The 19,362-nt window shown below is 42.6% G+C and overlaps 1 protein-coding gene across 1 annotated transcript in view; it reads left to right on the top strand.

The window, feature by feature from the left end:
- HSD17B4 (hydroxysteroid 17-beta dehydrogenase 4) overlaps positions 1-19,362 on the top strand; it is a 974,808-nt gene that overhangs the window by 166,711 nt on the left and 788,735 nt on the right. The window contains exon 3 of the mRNA XM_085632660.1: positions 14,823-14,930. Coding sequence (XP_085488786.1) covers positions 14,823-14,930 — 108 coding nt within the window. The remainder of the gene's footprint in view (positions 1-14,822; positions 14,931-19,362) is intronic.

Below are 19,362 nucleotides of genomic sequence, written 5' to 3' on the forward strand. Positions count from 1 at the left end.
TCTTCAACTCTTTTCCCATCTCAATGTCCCAAATTGTCTCACTCACTTTATATTTTCCCGCTTTCTCCTGCATGTTCAATCTCCTTTCTTCTACCATATTCAGGAAAGCTTTCTCCTCTCCTTTCAAACTGCAAGTTAAATTATTCTTAAAAATGTAATCTAATGTTAATCCTTTTTCTTCAATAAAAATTTCACCAAAAGTGTTAGCTTCCTTAGCTGGATTCAGCTCTTTGTTCATTGGCAAGTGCCCAAAAATACTATCTCTGTTAGACATCTTATAATCTACTTTCCCTAACAAATAAAAAACACTACTTAAAATACTACAAGAAATACCATATGTAGCTGGTAAATGATGATAAGTAACACCCTCTGAAACGGATGCAGGTAATTGCATACAAACGTAGCAATCCCTTACTTCCATTGTTTTCACATATTCATATAACAATTTCGAAAAAACATTACTAGAAAAGTTATTAATTGACCTATCTTTGTGTATGTAAGTATTACTAATTCTAATTGGAACTACTTTTTGCGAATTCTTCTCTACATTTGTCACATTCCCTGTATGCATCTCAAACTCTACTTTAAAAGTAACTAATAAAAATAAAACACCCCATAGAAGCATTAATAATCCAGTACAGCAGCAGCACATTCTACACCACCTTTTAAAGAAGGCACATCTATTTCGATTATCCTCTATGTTAGCCATTTTACTACTTTAGTTTAGCCTCTACTACTCCACTACTGTCGGAATTCTTAAATTCTTCAGCAATTCTTCAGCTTTTCAGTTTTTCCAAATGATCCTTTCGTTTACTTAATTCAAGTGAATCCTTCCTTTATTCAGTTTGGATACTTGTCATTCTTCACTTCAATTTCTTCAACATCAAATTGTATTAGATCTCCAACATCAAAATCCTCAGTACTCGACTCTTCTCCAATGTCAGTCAAGAGTACTTTCAAAATTTCACCAGTATCTTCCTCAACCACTTCTCTCAAGATCTCTTCCGGATTATCTAGAGTCACTGTTTCTTCTTTTCCTCCTTCAGACAGTGCCACATAAGACCATTCCGGGGATCTGTACTTTTGGTTGGGTCTTCTTACTCTTTTTATTTCCACTGGTTCTTTTGACTTTTTTGATTCTTCTCCTTCAGCCTTTGAACTTTGACTCGATACTTCATTCACTTGTTCAGCTTTCGATGTACTTGCTCTTATTATTTTGTATCTCAGCCTCTTAACTCTGTTGTTAGGCCAACGATCTCCTTTTATCACCTTTTTCGGCTTTATTTCTTTATTACTTCTTTCTCCAATCCAAGCTCTCTTTCTCAGAACTCGACCCTCTATTTGTTCATTCTCATCATCCAATTCTGCTTCAAGTGCCTCTTGTTTCCGTTTTCTAGCATCTTTCTTCTTTTCCACAGATTCTTTCACCACTGTTTGAGATTTCCCTACTTCTGTCCCTCCTCGAGTCTCCGACACGCAATCTTCTTGCTGTCTACTTGTCCCTTCACCTAGCTCATCAAGAATGTTCCCTACACCTCCTCGGGGGTCTTCCGCAATCTGTCCCTCTCTATCTTCTTCTGACCCTACTTCTTCAAGTATAATCTCAAGTGGTTCTTCAATCTCCTCCTCTTCTGATTCAGGAGTAGTCTCTGTGAAATTTCTCTTTTCTTTTCTTTTTCCTTCACTGCTTTTTGAAACTTCAGGCTCTCTTACAGAATCTGATCTCTTCTCTGATACTCGCAGTGGTTCATTCGAAGCTTTTCTTACTTCTTTCCCCACTGATTCTGTATCTTCATCATCACTGGAATCTGACTCTTCAAAATACTCCTTACCAGTCCCTTCTTTTGGATTCGGAACTCTCAGAGTATGACTTGCATGTACCCAGTGTCTCACTCCAGCACACTTTACTGCAGTCGTCGTAGTCAGAATAACTTGTCTTGACCTTCCCCACCTTGGAACCAAGCAATTTCTTCTTCTGTGTACTTTAATCCTCACCCAGTCTCCTGGACTTAGATCATGGGCTTGCTTCTTCTCAAGTGTGGTAGCTTCTTCTCCAACCTGGTGAAACACAGAATGAACTGCGTCAGCCAGGCCTTTACAGTAATCCAAAATCATGTCATCAGTTATTGTCACCAACTTATTGACAGGCACGAATGCATGGCGCATTGCACGTCCCATGATTATCTCGTGCGGACTCAAGCCAGTAGTTCTATCTGGAGTAGATCTAATAGTCATCAGCACTAGTGGTAAAACATCTGGCCATTTCATGCCAGTGGCTAAGCACATCTTTCCAATTCTGTTCTTTATTGTGCCATTAATCTGCTCAACCACACCAGAAGCCTCTGGTCGGTATGCACAATGTAGCTTCTGCTGTATTTTCAATGCTTCACAAATCAAACCCATCAGTTCATTTTGAAAGTGTCCACCTCTATCAGACTCAACTGTTACTGGAAACCCGTACCTAGGAATCAACTCCCTTAACAGTAACTTTGCCACTGTTATTCCATCATTTCTTCTAGTCGGGTAAGCTTCCACCCACCTTGAAAACAGACTACCACTAGAACATACCTCAGTCTGTTTACTTGGGGCATCTCAATGAAATCAATCTGCATTCTTGTAAAAGGACCTCCTTCTCTGCCTATTGTTCCCAGACTTACCACTGTCTTTTTCCCGGTGTTAAATTGCTGACAAACCAAACACCTTTGACAGATGCTTTCTGCAATTGTTCTGAACTTTGCATTGTACCAGGTCTGTTTAAATGACCTAACCATCGCATCCCTCCCCAAATGTCCCTGGCCATGATACATTCTTGCCATTGACGACAAAATGGAGTTAGGCATTACTGGTCTGCCATCTCTGTAGACCCAAACATGGTCTGTTTCTCTTGGAGCACATCCTGCCTTAATCCAATCTTTTTTCTCTTCCTCTCCTGCCTCATCCTGCAACTGTTTCACTTCATCCCAGGTTTCTAAGACATTAGTAAACATTACAGAGAGAAAAGACATTTCCCCCTCTCGGTCCCGATTTATGGACTGATTTGTTTTGGCACAGTATTGCGCAACATCATTGGCGTAACGGTTTCCAACCGTGATAAAATCTTCTCCCGGTCCATGGGCAGCACATTTTACAACTGCTAACTCTTTAGGCAGCTGTATCGCCTCAAGCAATTTACCAATCATTTCAGCATTCTTTATTGGAGTTCCACTCGATGTCAAGAAACCTCTTTGTAGCCAAAGCTGGCCAAAATCATGCACCACTCCAAATCCATACTGACTATCAGTTAACACAGTCGTCCTCAAATCTTTCCCAATTTCGCAAGCTTTTGTCAATGCTATCAATTCAGCAACTTGCGCAGATTTCACTCCTTTCAATGGTGATGCTTCCATGACCTCTGAAACTTTACACACCGCATATGCTGCACATAGCACACCATCATCATTTCTCAAGCATGATCCATCCACAAACAACACATGATCACTCTCATGCAAGGGAAGATCCCTTATGTCTGGTCTCGGTTTTGTACAGTACTCAAGCACATCCAAACAATCATGATCATCTTCCATTTTCACACCCACATTTTCAATATCCGGCAAGAGTGTCGCTGGATTCACATTCACACATCTTTCAAGAGTCACATTTGATGCTCCCAGAATAACTTTTTCATATTTAGTCAACCGACTATGTGACATGTACTGGGTTCTGCTTCTTGTCAAAAGAATTGCCACATTGTGAGGTACGAATACCCTTACAGGATATCCCATTATGATTCCCTCACTTTGTTCCAGACTCCTGCATGTTGCAGCCACAGACTTCAGACAACCTGGTAAACCCACAGCTACAGGGTCAAGTGTCGATGAGAAGTACGCAATAGGCCTTCTCAGTAATCCATGCTTCTGAATTAACACTGAAAGTGCACATCCATTTCTCTCACTGCAGTACAGCTCAAACTCCTTTTCGTAGTCAGGCATACCCAAAGCTGGAGCCTCACACATTTTATTTTTGAGCTCTTCAAATGCTGCCATTTGTTCTGCATCTAGATCCAATGGATCTGTCATCTCACTTTTTGTCAGTTTAATCAGTGGCTTTGCTATCAAAGAAAAATTAATTATCCACTGACGACAATAACCCACCATACCCAGGAACATTCTCACTTCCCTCTGAGTTTTTGGGGCTTTCATTTCTCTGATTATTCTGATCCTGTCATCCGTCACTTTTCTCAGACCCTTTTCAATATTGTGTCCAAGATAATGCACCTCTTTCTTGCAAAATTGCAATTTGCCTGGAGATACCTTTAACCCTCCATCTGCCAGATGATTTAGTAAAGCTATGGTATCTACTTCACAAGCTTCACGTGTCTTTGATGCCACAAGTAGGTCATCAATGTATTGCACTAGTACTGAGCTCTCAGGCATGATCAAACTCTCCAACGATTTCTTCAATAACTGATTGAATATTGAAGGACTCTCCGTATACCCCTGTGGGATTCGACACCATGCTAAGATACGCTGGCCAAACCTAAATGCAAAAATCGGCTGGCTATCATGATGTAATGGAATTGAAAAGAACGCATGACACAAATCAATTACTGTATACCACTCGGCATCATGTGGAATTTGATACAGGATCACTGATGGATTTGGCACGATAGGACAACATGCCACCACAATTTGATTAACTTTTCTCAAATCCTGTACGATTCTAAATTTCCCATTAGGCTTTTTTAGTCCCATTATCGGTGAATTACACGGACTACTCAGTAGTTCTCTCAGGACTCCCTGCTGCATCATTTTCTCAATTATAGGAGTTATCCCTTCAATTATTTCTGGTGTCATTTTGTATTGAGGAATGTTAGGATATGTAATTCCCTCTTTTACTGCAATTTTCACTGGATCTACATTATTCATTAATCCCACATCCTCTCCAGTAAAATCCCAAACTGTCCTTTTCACTGTGTCTCTCAGCTCTCGAGGCAAATCCTCCGGATTAAACACAGCAAATGCACCAATTAACTCACTTTCTCTATTCTCTAGAGTCACTCGGTACAAAACATCCTCATCTGGTGTCTCAAAGGCTATTCCATCCGGTGTACAAAAAATTGTGCAGTTCATCTTGCACAACAAGTCCCTACCTAACAGGTTCACTGGACTCGTGTCACAGACAATGAATCTGTGCATGTCTGAGAATTTCCCTATCTGTACTCTTACTGGTTCAGTAAGACGTGTTCTGATTTGCGTATTGGCTACACCAACTACTTGGATTGCTTCATCTGAGAGAGGAAGATTTCTAACATCTGTTGACCTGACAGTTGATCTTGTCGCACCTGTGTCTACCAAAAAAGTAACACTCTCCTCATTTATTTTCCCATCCACAAATGGTCCTGCCTGGTCTATTTCTAGAGTCGCACCAAGTATGCACTCTTCTTCCTCTCCTCGGCACCGTCAATAATCACCCTCAGATTCACTCCCTTCACTCTTTAACAAGTACTGTTGTACCTTGTTTGAACGTCTTGGTTTGTTTACCTGTTCATCATTGTAGACTCCTGAATCCTGATTATACTTTTGTAACCCTTTATTCTGCGGCAAGGGCGGTTTTGGCTCTTGACTCTGCTGTCTCACAACTTTCTGTTGTTGCTGCTGTTGATTATTTCCTTCATTCTGCACCTGTTGATTTAAGGATTTATTCTCATTACTCACTAATTGTGGATTAGGACACTCCGATCTCCAATGCCCCAATTGGCCACAGTTGTGACAAGGAAACTTTTTTTTCGCTTCCTCAAGACTTCCTTTTCCTTTCCCTGCATATCTAGGTCTATTCCCTGCATTGTTTCCTGGATTATTCGCCTGTTCCACTAACTGTGCTTCCTGTCTTTCCGCAACTTTCACTTGTGCCCACATTGCTTTCTCTTTCAGCTTTCTTTGTTTCGCTTCAATTTCATCACTGAAGTATTTCGCATGTCTCAGAATCTCATCTACTTTCTTACTCTGCCAATCCACTGTATGCTCACGAATTCTCTCACCAATTTCAGGTCTAAGGCCATATACAAATCTGTATACAAAATGACTCAAATCTTTGTCACCCAGGTGTTCATCTCCACTGAATTGTTTAAATGCTAGTATCAGCCTCTCGTAAAAAGCATGAACTGATTCTTTCGCTTCCTGTTGTGTTCGATCTATCTTTACCCAGTCTGTCTCTTTTGCAGGAACTTTACTCTTCAGGTATACCATCACCTGATCATACTTTCTCATTACCTCTGGATCTGGTGCCCCTGTTCTTGGGTCTCTTGGATATTCCTCAGTAGGCCAACTCACAACTATTTTACACTCAGTCCACAAGTCTGCTGGAACAATTATATCAAACAGACTATTCAGGTCAACCCACAGCACTTTTGACAATTTCACAAACCTATCTACCTGCCTATACCACTCGACGGGCTTTTCTCTCAATCGAGGGAAATCATTCGTGAATGATAAAATATCCTGTCTGGTCCATGGAACATGTACATATCCTCCTCCAGGTATTTCTCTCATAGGATAATTATCCACTGGTTTCTCTTTTTCTCTCACTGGAAATGCTGAATAAGTTGTTCTATCTTCTGCTTCATCTCTTTTCTTATACCACCTATCCTTCCACTTTTCTACATCACCCCATCTTCGCAATAATGCTACCATTTCCTTAATCTGTCCTGTTCTACCAGTAGCATTCAAATTCTCAATATCCTTCTCTGTAAAATCCATCCTGTAAGTTTTTTGTAAAGCTTTCACTTTATCAATGTCAACTCCCTGCTCATTCGCTATTGCTCTTAGCCTGTCATGTGTATTTCTTGCTCTCCAGGTAATGTTCTTGCACATGAACATTAGCTCACCATCATGATGACTCTTCAGAATTTCTGTTGGAACTGTTCCTGTAACAAGCTCTTCTAGCTCTACACGCAACCTAGCCACGTCAATTACTTGTGAATCTTTATCCTTTTTCTGTAGAACTTTCATCCAATCATTCAAATCCTCAACTGTTATTTCAGCAGTTTTTCTCACTGGAACCACTCTCTTTTGCGGTTCTAAAATTGGCATCCCTGAACAACTAGCTTCACTAACATCCAGTATTTCACTACATATGTCATGTCTTGATTGTCTCAGGTCACTTCTTTCTGCTCTTTTGCCTGAATCTCCTGAAGGACCAACTGAATTTGTCAAATTATTCCCAACATATGGAATCACCAGTCCATTTTCACCTGTTCTCTGTTTGTCAAACACAGGCATAACCGGACCTATTGTTACAGGCACCGTAACAGCTTCTAGATTCTTCGTTAACTCCCTAATCTTCTCAGTCAACTCTGTTGTAGTTCTGGCTAATTGTCTGGCATTCTCATCAAGGTAGTGATCACTTCTTACCTCAGGTGTCTCATTTTCTGTCTCACTAACACAAACTGTATCTCTTATCGGAGAAACAACGGGTGTACTTTTATCCGGTTCTGGTCTATATGGAGGTGGTCTCTTGTAAATCATGTCATTCAAGACCTCATCCTCATACTCATTAACTCCATATTTTCTCATTTCAGACTCAGGAACCCTTTCTGCTCCTCCTTCAACTGTTCTCATCGGATATAATCCCTCTGACATACTAACATCTCGCCACCTTTTCATTCGATCATGATGAGTCTCACGATCATGTCTCCTCCCAAACATATATCTGTAGTACCCTCCAGATCTCTGTTTTTCTCGCTCATGTACTTCCTCTTCCCATTCCACTAAAGCCTCGAACTGTGTAGGTCTTGGTTTCGGGTCTAGACATAACATCTTTTCCCGTAAATTTCTCAACACGGCCAGATTAAATGAACCATGTTCTGGAAATGCTAGAACACCATCTTCTTTAGTATACCTAACCCAATTCTCCAACCATATACAGGTATGAAACCCATGTCTTGCAGCCATGAAGGATGCAGGTGTTTTCGGTGGAGGTAACAACTCACCCTCTCTTGTTTTAACATCTTTATCCTTGCTAAACCACTTTTTAATTTTACCAAAAAATGTTTTCTTCTTTTTCTCTTCTTGGTAATACATTTTAGCGTTTACCAAAAAACTCTCTACTCTTTCCGTATTATAAATATACAATACGAATTTTTAACCAATAGCAGCGCGACTCACACCAACGCACCAATCCTGGAGCGTCTATGTCACTAAATAGTTCTTCCAATCCTTGCGCGGCTCACACCAACGCACCAATCCTAGCGCGAACACTATTCTGATCTACTATCCAATCAGAGCGCGGTCTTCCTGACGTCAACAGTCGCTGCAGTCGCTTGTCTCCTGTCTTCTGTCACTCGTCTACCCCTCCTTTACAAAATCTTCTCAGTAGACTTCGTGTCAAAATTTCTACAAACTCTATTAGTTACAACATAAAAACATCTCCATTGTCTGCTTCGCTAACCACAGAATAGTAAAAAGAATCTATTTCACAAGAAATCTCTCATTGACACAGTAGCACTTCCTCTACTCTGCCCTTCTAACATACATTCATTAACTGTTTCCTCTAGGACTTGTCCAAAGAGTCTTACAATCAACTAAATGTACGAACATTCACGCACATTCATACAAGGAAATATAGTACATACGCACAGAATCCTGCTTCCCGAGAACAGACAATCTGCTCCACTACAGAATTATAACATACATCAACTAAACAGCTTTCCTCTGTTCAGTTTCTCAAACAAGCTCAGAGAATACCTATTATTTCTCCCGCGATAAGCTTTAACGGTAATCCTTACGGATCCCTGGGACTTAAGACCAGAGTTTCACAGATAACCTTCACTATCATACACACTCCTTATATACCAGAAATATCTAATAGTAACATATGACAATGTCACTGATTCCGAACCCAGACAATGTGACTCGCAACTTCAATTGTCACACGTTATTCCTTACAATTCCGTCTTTCCCGAGAGCAGCATATACTTCCCTCTGCCCTACTACGGAACTGCTACCAGCTCCCAAGTTCCAGAAGCACTACATATAACTCAACATTACGACTCCAACATATAGTATTAGTACATATACCAACATCAACCAATAATCAATAAGCTAATGTACATGCAATCTTATCAGATCAAGACAATCATCAATAACCATCCTCTGCTACCAGGAAATTGATAGAGATCAGGGTGTGTATAATATTCCCACTACCACAGATAGAGTAATCTCACAGTTACACGCACATACATTCATCATACGCTAGGGCCCATTTCACTAAACAATATACTCTACCAGCAATAATAAACCTGTGGAAAGAAAACTCCTAGTCACTCTGCATCAATATCGGGTCGATAAGACCTGGTTATTGAGACTGTCCATAAACATAATCTATACAACCTATACGGCAATAATCAAAATATAATACACAATATTTGACAAGAAATAATATCCAACACCATGTTCAAATTATATTGCTTTATCTGAAATTAGTCAAATGAAAATCAAGCAGAATAAATCATTTTTCTCATAGTTACCTATTCTAGCTAAATGTCAGAACGGGTCAGGACAAGTCTCTCGGTAAAGTCTCTCAAGACGAAGTCCCTCAGCATCAATCCTCAGCAGCGCAGATTCGGTACGCGGCAAAGGCAAATGGCATGTGGCAAAACCCTCTCTAGGCTAACAATTCTTATACTAAATCGAACAAAAGAAAGATACATAGAAAAGTTGTAATGTCCGCTGGACCGCTGAGCAGAGCGAGAAGGAAAGGATGTAACATTGCTACATTCGAAAATCTCCGCTCAGGAAAAATCACAAGATAAAGACTACGGAACAGGAACCAAGAATCACAAATGTATCTTGTTAGTTCTACTCCTCCTCGGCAATGAGACCAATGCTCAGAGTCTTTCTCTAAGGCTCCTTTGTTTTCCCAAGGCTGCCAAGGACGTTCCATTTCACTCGAAGATTACCCCGGCTGCTGATGTCCTCACGGAAAATTTCACAAGGCAAGCAAGGACTGTGGTCAGCTGACTTCAGGACCATATTCAGCAGGGCTCTCTTCCATCACAGTTTTCTATTTTCAAATCGAGGCCAGGCTTACAAAATCGGCCATCTTTAACTAGGCCACCATAGGCCACAATAGACCATCTTAATTAAAAGAAACAAAAACAACGTTACCACAGCATAGTGATTAAACAGTGTTAACCCCACTAATACCCTTATGTGTATGCATCTATCTAGCACTTGCAACATAGAAAAAGCATTAATTCGGAAAGCATTTTGTGCTCAAAAATAAACAGCACATAGCAACGTTTAAACATAAAAACACGCACGTTATTGTTAAACAGCACATTTATGCGCACCCACGTGTAACTCTCTCTTATTAGGACAAACGGATTGATTAATATAAACACACTTGCACAAGACAAATAATTAATTATTAGTAATTAGAAAATTAATATGACAAATAGACATGCCAGAGCTTCAAAAACCAGCGAATTTTCAAACAGAAAACTCTGCTCCAGCACTACGCGCTACAGATAACAAAGGTGCGCGGGCGCGCACCCGCGCACGTTATTGGGAACAGTGCTCAAGACCCGCTCCTATTTAAAAAACTTTTAAAAACTCACCTGTTTCCGTAATTGTTTGCCCTATGTTGAATTTCCTCTTGGCTCTACGCTGGGACACTCTTTGGAGTAGCTATTGCGCTTTATAAAAGGATTTAACATAACATAACAGATCAGCAGAAAACCAGGAGAGATAAAACCAAAAAGTTAAGAAAAAGCACCCTAGAAAGGGCCATTTCCAACACTATCAACACCTTAACAGCTTTCTCTGCTTCTTTTCATTCCTCCAGGGAAGATGAACTACAGCACCTTCTTGAACTAAAGTGGGCCCTCAGCTTCTAAATCGATTTCACCAAAAGCACATTGGGTGGATGATCAGATCTTTGTGGGTTACTTTGGGGGAGAAAAAGGGAAGAGCTTTACAGAAAAGAACCAATTCCAGATGGATTATTATATGTGTCAAAATCCATTATAGGCTGGCCAGGAAAAAGCCTCCTGAAGGTTTTTGAGCTCATTCCACAAGAGCAAAGGCTGCTACCATGGTGCTGGCAAGTGGTGTGCCAGTCTGGACATCTGCCTTGGCACTACACTTGTGTCACTCCATATGTTCACAAAGAACTACTGTCTGGATAACTAGGCCCAGTGGTAAAGGCCTTTTGCCAAGTCTATGTTGCAGGATTTCCTTGTCGGATTCATTCCACATACCCACCACCAGGGAGGTGCTGCTTTGGTATCTTTCACGAGTTGAGTAGTCCACAGGTAGAAGTATCTATCAGAACAAACAGTTACCTTTGGTAGCGCTATTTCTGGTTGATACTCTATCAAACTGCCAATTCTTCACCGAGCCACCCCATTCTGTGGAAATGGCTTCTCTAGTCCATAATAATAAAGTTCCAATCTGCACAGGAGGTCAAGTTAATTATATGACTCATCAGTCCAGCTTGCTGAATAGAAATTTTAATAAAAGGAGACTGCTTTTCTATGTCTATGTGCCGTGGGCGGAGTTTGGGGGTGCTGTAGTTAGAAATAACAGGTTTAAAAAGCAGCTTCTGCAGAGTTGCCTGTGTATCTACCAGTTTTCAGGGAACAAAAATAATGTTGAGATAAATGTGGTGATTAATATTCCTGCTGGAGAGAGGTCAGAGTTTCATCTAGTGACTGTTTCCAGTCATGATAAAGTAGCTCAGAGGTTTAATATGCCTGCTGCAAAGAACATGTACCACGCAAGTCACCAAACTGTATTTTATGTGGATCGCTCAGTAGGTTACTGCTTTTGTCACAGAGATCCTTTTTTTAATTGCAGTTCATAAGTTACAACCCTAATATAACATAGAGAGTTATGGCCTGTTATCAAAGAGCTGCATGCAAAGTGCATGGAAAATTGTTTTTTGACCCCAGTCTTTCATTATCCTAATGTTGCTAAAAAGGGTTCATTTGGGTAGAAATACATTCTTTTTAGGAAAGCCAAACACTGTGGTACGTTTAAATCCTGAATTTGTGCTTCTCCAGACCAAAGACTCAAAATATACTGTCTGCTAGTATTAGTACTAGTATTGGTGACATGTGACTCCTCCACCTTTTAATCCTCCTTGTCATATGTAACATTTCCTATAGACTGATTTACACATGTATGACTCATTGGCTCTGTATAGTGTGTGTATGATGTAAAGTGCTCTGACACCCTACACTGGTATGAGTAGCAGTCTAAAACAAATGAAATGCAGGTTAGAGAGTGGATATTTAGAGAGGAGGGGCACGGGTGGAGCATGGTAGTGAGGGAGTTCCCAACAAAGATTGCCGCACTGGGTGCCACAAGCGCTAAAGCCAGCAGAGTCCGGGTTGTTTCCTGATTTTATTGAGAGGAGGAGATTGCATGCATGGCAATAGACCTGATTAAAACGGGAGGCTTCCGATTTTGTAAGCCCAAAAATGCCTTTATTAGGACTGTTTCCCGCCTGAAACTGCCTCTCCTTAAATAAAAGTCAATGGGGAAGGGGGACTACTTTATCCCTATTATTATTTATTGCTAAATCTCCCTCTTTCCTCTTCTAAAATGTTGACATGTATGTTATGGTGGTCCTTGTACTCATTGCAGAGACAGAACTGTGAAGAACATTTACTCGAAGTAGATGGTAAAGTAAATGTCAAATTGAGAATTGGACAGCTGCAGGTTTGGTAATTTTTACTCATTGCCAAAAAATCTTCCAGAACATATCCTCGACCTTTTATTTACAATATGCAAATAAGCATCATCCGCCTGCTGGGCTGTTTTCTACAGCTGTCCTTAATCCTGGAAGGACCTCACCGGGTGAGGGAAGTGGTGCACATTCATTTTACTCTCCATTAATGTTTAAAATGGCGGCCGTTTGTTGGGAAGACACGTGACCACGTGGGCTGAGATGCCTGCGAATGCGACATTTCCAAATGGGATGTACATGCTTGTAAAATGTGCAGTAACTACCAAAGGCATGCCCTGAACTTTCCAAAAGGTCTCTGTGAGCACAGTTTAGCATTTCAAGTGGATTAACCTTCTCAGAAAATGCACGTGTTTCCTTTCAACTACATTACCTCGATTAAGTTGCGGCCATTTCAAATGTCCCATAAAAAAATCAAATAAATTCACAATTGTGCTTGCAGTAATCTGGACCGGATCGCTCAATAACAATCATTAAAAAGAATAATATATTTATATATAAAGAATAATATATATATATATAGAAAATTATTAAAACACCTAAGGGCTTTCACAAATGCGCCAAATGCAAGGCGTGCAAACACGGCGTGAACATCAGAGAGGTCCAAATGCCCTTCCGACAGTCCCCATATGTGATCAGAGGCAGCTTCACCTGCAACTCAGATTTTGCAGTTTATGTTCTGTACTGCACATGTGGCAAAGTGTACGTGGGTAGTACCATCCACCCAGTACACGTCCACATTCTGCAACACCTTAGTTGCCATCGCTAATAATGACCCTACCTACCCTGATGCCAGACACATCAACACATCCCATAGTGGTAAGGTACAAGATCTATCCTTCTATGTGTTTGACACCGTCCCCAGAAACCCTAGGGGAGGCAACAGACAGCTCGCCCTTAGATGGCTTGAATCACGTTACATCATCCTCTACAATTCCAAGATCCCAAATGGAATGAATGCGGATGAAGCCTTAAATGTACACTTATAACTTGTCTTTTACTACTTGTTCCGCTCCAGATCCAGTCTCTTTAACGTCAGGTCACACTCACTTTTAGTTCACCTTATGTTTATTTTTCACCTTTTCCACTCACGATAGGGCCTGTCTTTTTAGTGACATTTCATTAAACACTCTGTTTGTAGTGCCCACCCACCCGAATATATCATTACGACTTTGTCATGAGAGTGGCAAGCCGTAAGCAGCCGCAGCCCACTGGGGCATTACAGTCTATCTATTTGGCTACCGATCCCTCTCAGTTCTGCCATACACGGAGTATACCCACATTTATTCACATTAGACATTTACACTATGGACGCGGAAACCCTGGCAGGCGCGCGCATCAAGCTGCTATTACTATAATATTGTTTATAGTCAGCGACTCAACCTGCATGCTCAGTCTCCCAGACACTCTCCATCCAATTTGTATACTCTACGGGTGACACGGGCCATGTTACTTCTTCCATGCCTATACATGAGGACAGGGATGATGTCACAAATGCTTTTACACTTGAGTTTCACATGCTGCTTTTATATTACCTTTTTATTTAAGCATTGTTGTGCAGGAAATGTTAGGATACATTAACAACAATTGTGATTATTTTTGTTTTTAAATTGTGGTTCACACTGTAATAAATATGCACTGTCATGCGAGAATATGCATAGGAAATCTCTATGTCTATCACTAGGCCGAAGGTTGCTATGACAACCATGTGGAAATAGATGCATATAACACAGTAAATGAGAATGTACCTGACGTAGTGACCAAGGCGTTACGCCGTCGAAACGCGTCTAGGTTGTTATATGGATTAAAACTTCTTTGCCATCATATCACGGAGTCAGTGCCTGTCTGTTCGCCGCCGTCAGGATTGGATTATAATTCTTTTTAATAATTGTTATTGCGCGATCCAGTGTGTGTATGTATGTGTGTGTGTATATATATATATATAATATATATATATATATATATATATATATATATATATATATATATATATATATATCTTTAAATGCCAGTGTTCGTGAACGTTGATTTGAGCAATATTAACTCGAGTAATAATGAGTACAACTATAATTGTGTCTTTGGTTTTTCTCTTACAGTGAATGACCTCGGAAGCACTACCAGTGGAGGTGGAAGAAATTCCTCAGCGGCTGACAGTGTGGTAGAAGAAATAAAGGCCAAAGGGGGGAAAGCAGTTGCCAATTATGGTATGGCTAAAGGGTGACTTCTTATTGGTGATTAAAATACCATAAGGCTTTGTGTCACTGCATGCTTACGCTTAAGGTTCAGGAGTTGATGCCTCCCCTCGCTGTTCGTGATGAAATGTTGACATACAACGCAAAACGTGTAATGCTCGATTTTAAAACAAATTAAAGTTCAATGAGGTGCAGGGCACCGGCACCAGAAACTCAAAGCAGACAGATACCAAAAAAGAACTTGTTATAAACCTAGGGTCAAGAACTGCATGTTATGACCTGCCAGTGTTCCCATCCACCTTCTTTTTCCACTCACACTCGCATAAAGATGCACGTTACTATGAATACTTTTTAGAAGTAAATCTGTTATTTAATTCTGACTTTTTCATGGGCATTTTCATCCTGGAAATATTAACTTAAGTAAAAAAATAACGTTCAGAATGATGATTTATATTTAGATAAATTCAAACACGGTTTCATAAGTATGCAGCATTGTCGGACTGTGCCTATAGGGCTATCTGGCCCTGCCAGAATAGCTGGTCTGATAGGCAAGTGTGTAGGCGGGGTTTTTGGCTGTTTGTGGGCCTCTTTTATGGTTTGGTGGGTCCGTTTTTAGGTCTCGCCTGGCTATCGCGTAAGCGATTGCTCAGCGAGACTTTTGTAGGGGCTTCAGAAAATGCTCCCAAAGGCTTCCCAGGCGGATCGGGTGGCGGTTACGCGCACAACCACGCGCATTCCATTTGCCACCAGCTACTTCCTGCGCGTGCGCCGCCTCACGCATTCAGAGAGATTTAGTAAGGGGCACAAGACCTTAGGAATGCGGTTTATGGCCAGTGCATGTGAGGCATTCAAGCGCGAAGCTGGCATCTGGCATCGGACTTGAAAGCAGCAGACTGCTTTCGCCAGCGCGCGCTCTGCCTCACTTCCTGCATCCCCTCTTACAACAATTAACTTTCGTTATAACTCACACCCCATATGCCTGTTCCCTCCCACCCTTCCTTTGATGTCCGCTTTTCTTGTTGTTTACAAACCATGCCACACACTGCTGCACGCCACACACTGCTGCACGCCGCACACTGCTGCACGCCGCACACTACCGCACGCCACACACTGCTGCGTACACTGCTGCATTACACACTGCTGCACGCCGCACACTGCTGCACGCCTCACACTGCTACACGAAACACTACCGCATGCCACACACTACCGCATGCCACACACTGCTGCATTACACACTGCTGCATTACACACTGCTGCATTACACACTGCTGCACGCCACACACTGCTGCACGCCACACACTGCTGCACGCCACACACTGCTGCACGCCACACACTGCTGCACGCCTCACACTGCTGCACGCCTCACACTGCTGCACGCCTCACACTGCTGCACGCCGCACACTGCCGCACGCTGCTGCACGCCGCACACTGCTGCACGCCGCACACTGCTGCACGCCGCACACTGCTGCACGCCGCACACTGCTGCATGCTGCTGCACGCCACACACTGCTGCACGCCGCACACTGGTGCACGCCGCACACTGGTGCACGCCGCACACTGGTGCACGCCGCACACTGCTGCACGCCGCACACTGCTGCACGCCGCACACTGCTGCACGCCGCACACTGCTGCATGCTGCTGCACGCCGCACACTGGTGCACGCCACACACTGGTGCACGCCGCACACTGGTGCACGCCGCACACTGCTGCATGCTGCTGCACACCACACACTGCTGCACGCCACACACTGCTGCACGCCGCACACTGCTGCACGCCGCACACTGCTGCACGCCGCACACTGCTGCATGCTGCTGCACACCACACACTGCTGCATGCCACACACTGCTGCACGCCACACACTGGTGCACGCCGCACGCCGCACACTGCTGCATGCCGCACACTGCTGCACGCCGCACAATGCTACACGAAACACTGCTGCATGCCACACACTGCTGCACTGCACACACTGCTGCACGCCGCACACTGCTGCACGCCACACACTGCTGCACACTGCTACATTACACACTGCTGCATGCTGCACGACACTGCTGCATGCAGCACACTGATGCACGCCGCACACTGCTGCACGTCCAACACTGCTGCACGACGCACATTGCTGCATGCCACACACTGCTACACGCCACACACTGCTGCACGCCACACACTGCTGCACGCCACACACTGCTGCACGCCACACACTGCTGCACGCCGCACACTGCTGCACGCCACACACTGCTGCATTACTCACTGCTGCATGCTGCACGACACTGCTGCACGCCGCACACTGCTGCAAGCCGCACACTGCTGCACGCCGCACACTGCTGCACGCCGCACACTGCTGCATGCCGCACATTGCTGGACGCCGCACACTGCTGCACGCCGCAGCACGCCACAGTGCTGCATGCCTCACACTGCTACACGAAACACTGCTGCACGCCGCACACTGCTGCACGCCGCATACTGCTGCACGCCGCACACTGCTGCACGCCACACACTGCTGCACGCCGCACACTGCTGCACGTCGCACACTGCTGCACTCCACACACTGCTTTTATGCGAGTTTATGCTACTGACATTGTAAATGACAATGCCTTTTATTTGTTTTAAAACCAAAACATAAATAAAAGGCATTGTAATTTTACAATGCCAATAGCTCAAACTCTTATAAATGCGAGACCTATTGCATTGCAAATGCTTGTTATTGTCTACCACAAACACCGCCTGCAGCAAGCAGAAATGTAGGCGATAACCCATATCTTGCGAAACACATATACAGCGTGTTTTTACAAGTTAAAAACTGCCCTGATTTGCAAAGGTGGCCCACTTTTGTAGCTGCATACGTCACAAATGGGGGCCACTTTTATTCTAGTGCCCTGGCCTATTTTTATAGTCCGACCCTGGTATGCAGTACGGTTTGTAGAAGATTATCAGTTGGTTCCAATTCCTTTGTTAAAGGTGGTCTATATCTGCTAGTAAATACACTTTGTTGATGGGTATTTCCCCTCTTTCTCTGTATCTGATCACTTAACTGTCTAGTAATCTGAAGTTACCGAAAGGAGTCACTTGCCACTTTATAGAGTGTGGACATATATATTATAGTTTAAAGTATTAGAATTGTTTTCCTTCTTTTAACGCATTGTTTCTTAAACTGTGGTCTGGGGAAGCCTGCTTAGGGGATCCGTGATTGCTTAGACAATGAAATTAAAATTACCAAATTAATAAATTGTTTGTAAACAGAGAAGCAAAATGTAAAACTGAACAAGTTAAAACATTGTGTAAATGCGAAATAATTTGAAATTGGAGCCTAAAATTAAGTTAGCATCCTCAAATTAATTGTCGGAACAGAGTGTTGCTTGAACATGAAATACCTTGAAGAAGCAAGAGATGAGGCGTTTGGCAAAACAGGAAAAGTTTGTTTAATTAAATGTGACGGCTGGGAGAACAGTTACAGGTGCAGGATCTGAGGACTGTCCCAATTTGCAATTTATCTGCTGCCTTTTTATATACAGTTCATCGTAGGTAATAAACTTTTCTGGTGATCCTTGTATGGTGAGGAATGCTCGTTGCTGCCTTTTGAGTCATAAATTAATTGTCTAATTGATAATACAGGTGGGCCTTGACCTCCGTGGACACAATGTGGCCAGTGGGTAATGTGTCAAGATGTCCGGCATGGGAAGCGCATAATCTTTGCATGTGCTGTATCCTGATTGGCTATATGTTACTAATTCATGTGGAATCAGACTTTTTGGTGTTTTAGGAGTGTGTTTATCCCCCCTCCCCAGCCATGTATGCTTTATTGGGACCAATTTCCCGTGACCATTGAAGTTTTGCAGGGCCTGTCTGTGGGATCGATCTAAGGTTTCCTGTTTGTGCGTTTGTCTGCCAGCTACGTGCCACCCCACCTGTGACCTATCAATCAGTAACTTCGGGCCAAGGTCTCAGTGCTTACCTGACTATGTATTTGCGAGTAGGGTTGAGGTGGAGTTGACAATGGGAGCATTAGTTAATAAAGACGCGATTTCGCTCATATAAATGAATGAATCATTTTCCATATCAGCATGAACTTTTTCAATATTATCATTCTCCCTATAGTTGATTTTTCAACTACACTATCTAACCCATACTTTTTTTACATTTAGTTGATTGGGGGCCTGTTGTTCTTTATGCTTGCTTTCAGTAACCACTACCTTCCTAGTCAGTTGCATTTTTCCCCGATAGAGGGCTGCGTTTTTACAGCAGGTAATCTCCATTTGTACAGACCTGCTCACAAACGGGAACACAATGAAAACTGGCAACAGTAATGTGCACAAACTGGAGATCCACCAGGGGAGCCAGGAGAACGAATTCGAGAACCACTCCTGCTCAGGGGTACCTCTCTACTCATGCATGTCTCTTTGTAATAGGTGAAGTGCTTGGGTGGCAGGAGTCGGTGTTCCATTGTCCA

The sequence above is a fragment of the Triturus cristatus genome, chromosome 2_1 (genome assembly GCF_964204655.1).
Source record: "Triturus cristatus chromosome 2_1, aTriCri1.1, whole genome shotgun sequence".
NCBI classification, from domain to species: Eukaryota; Metazoa; Chordata; class Amphibia; order Caudata; family Salamandridae; genus Triturus; species Triturus cristatus.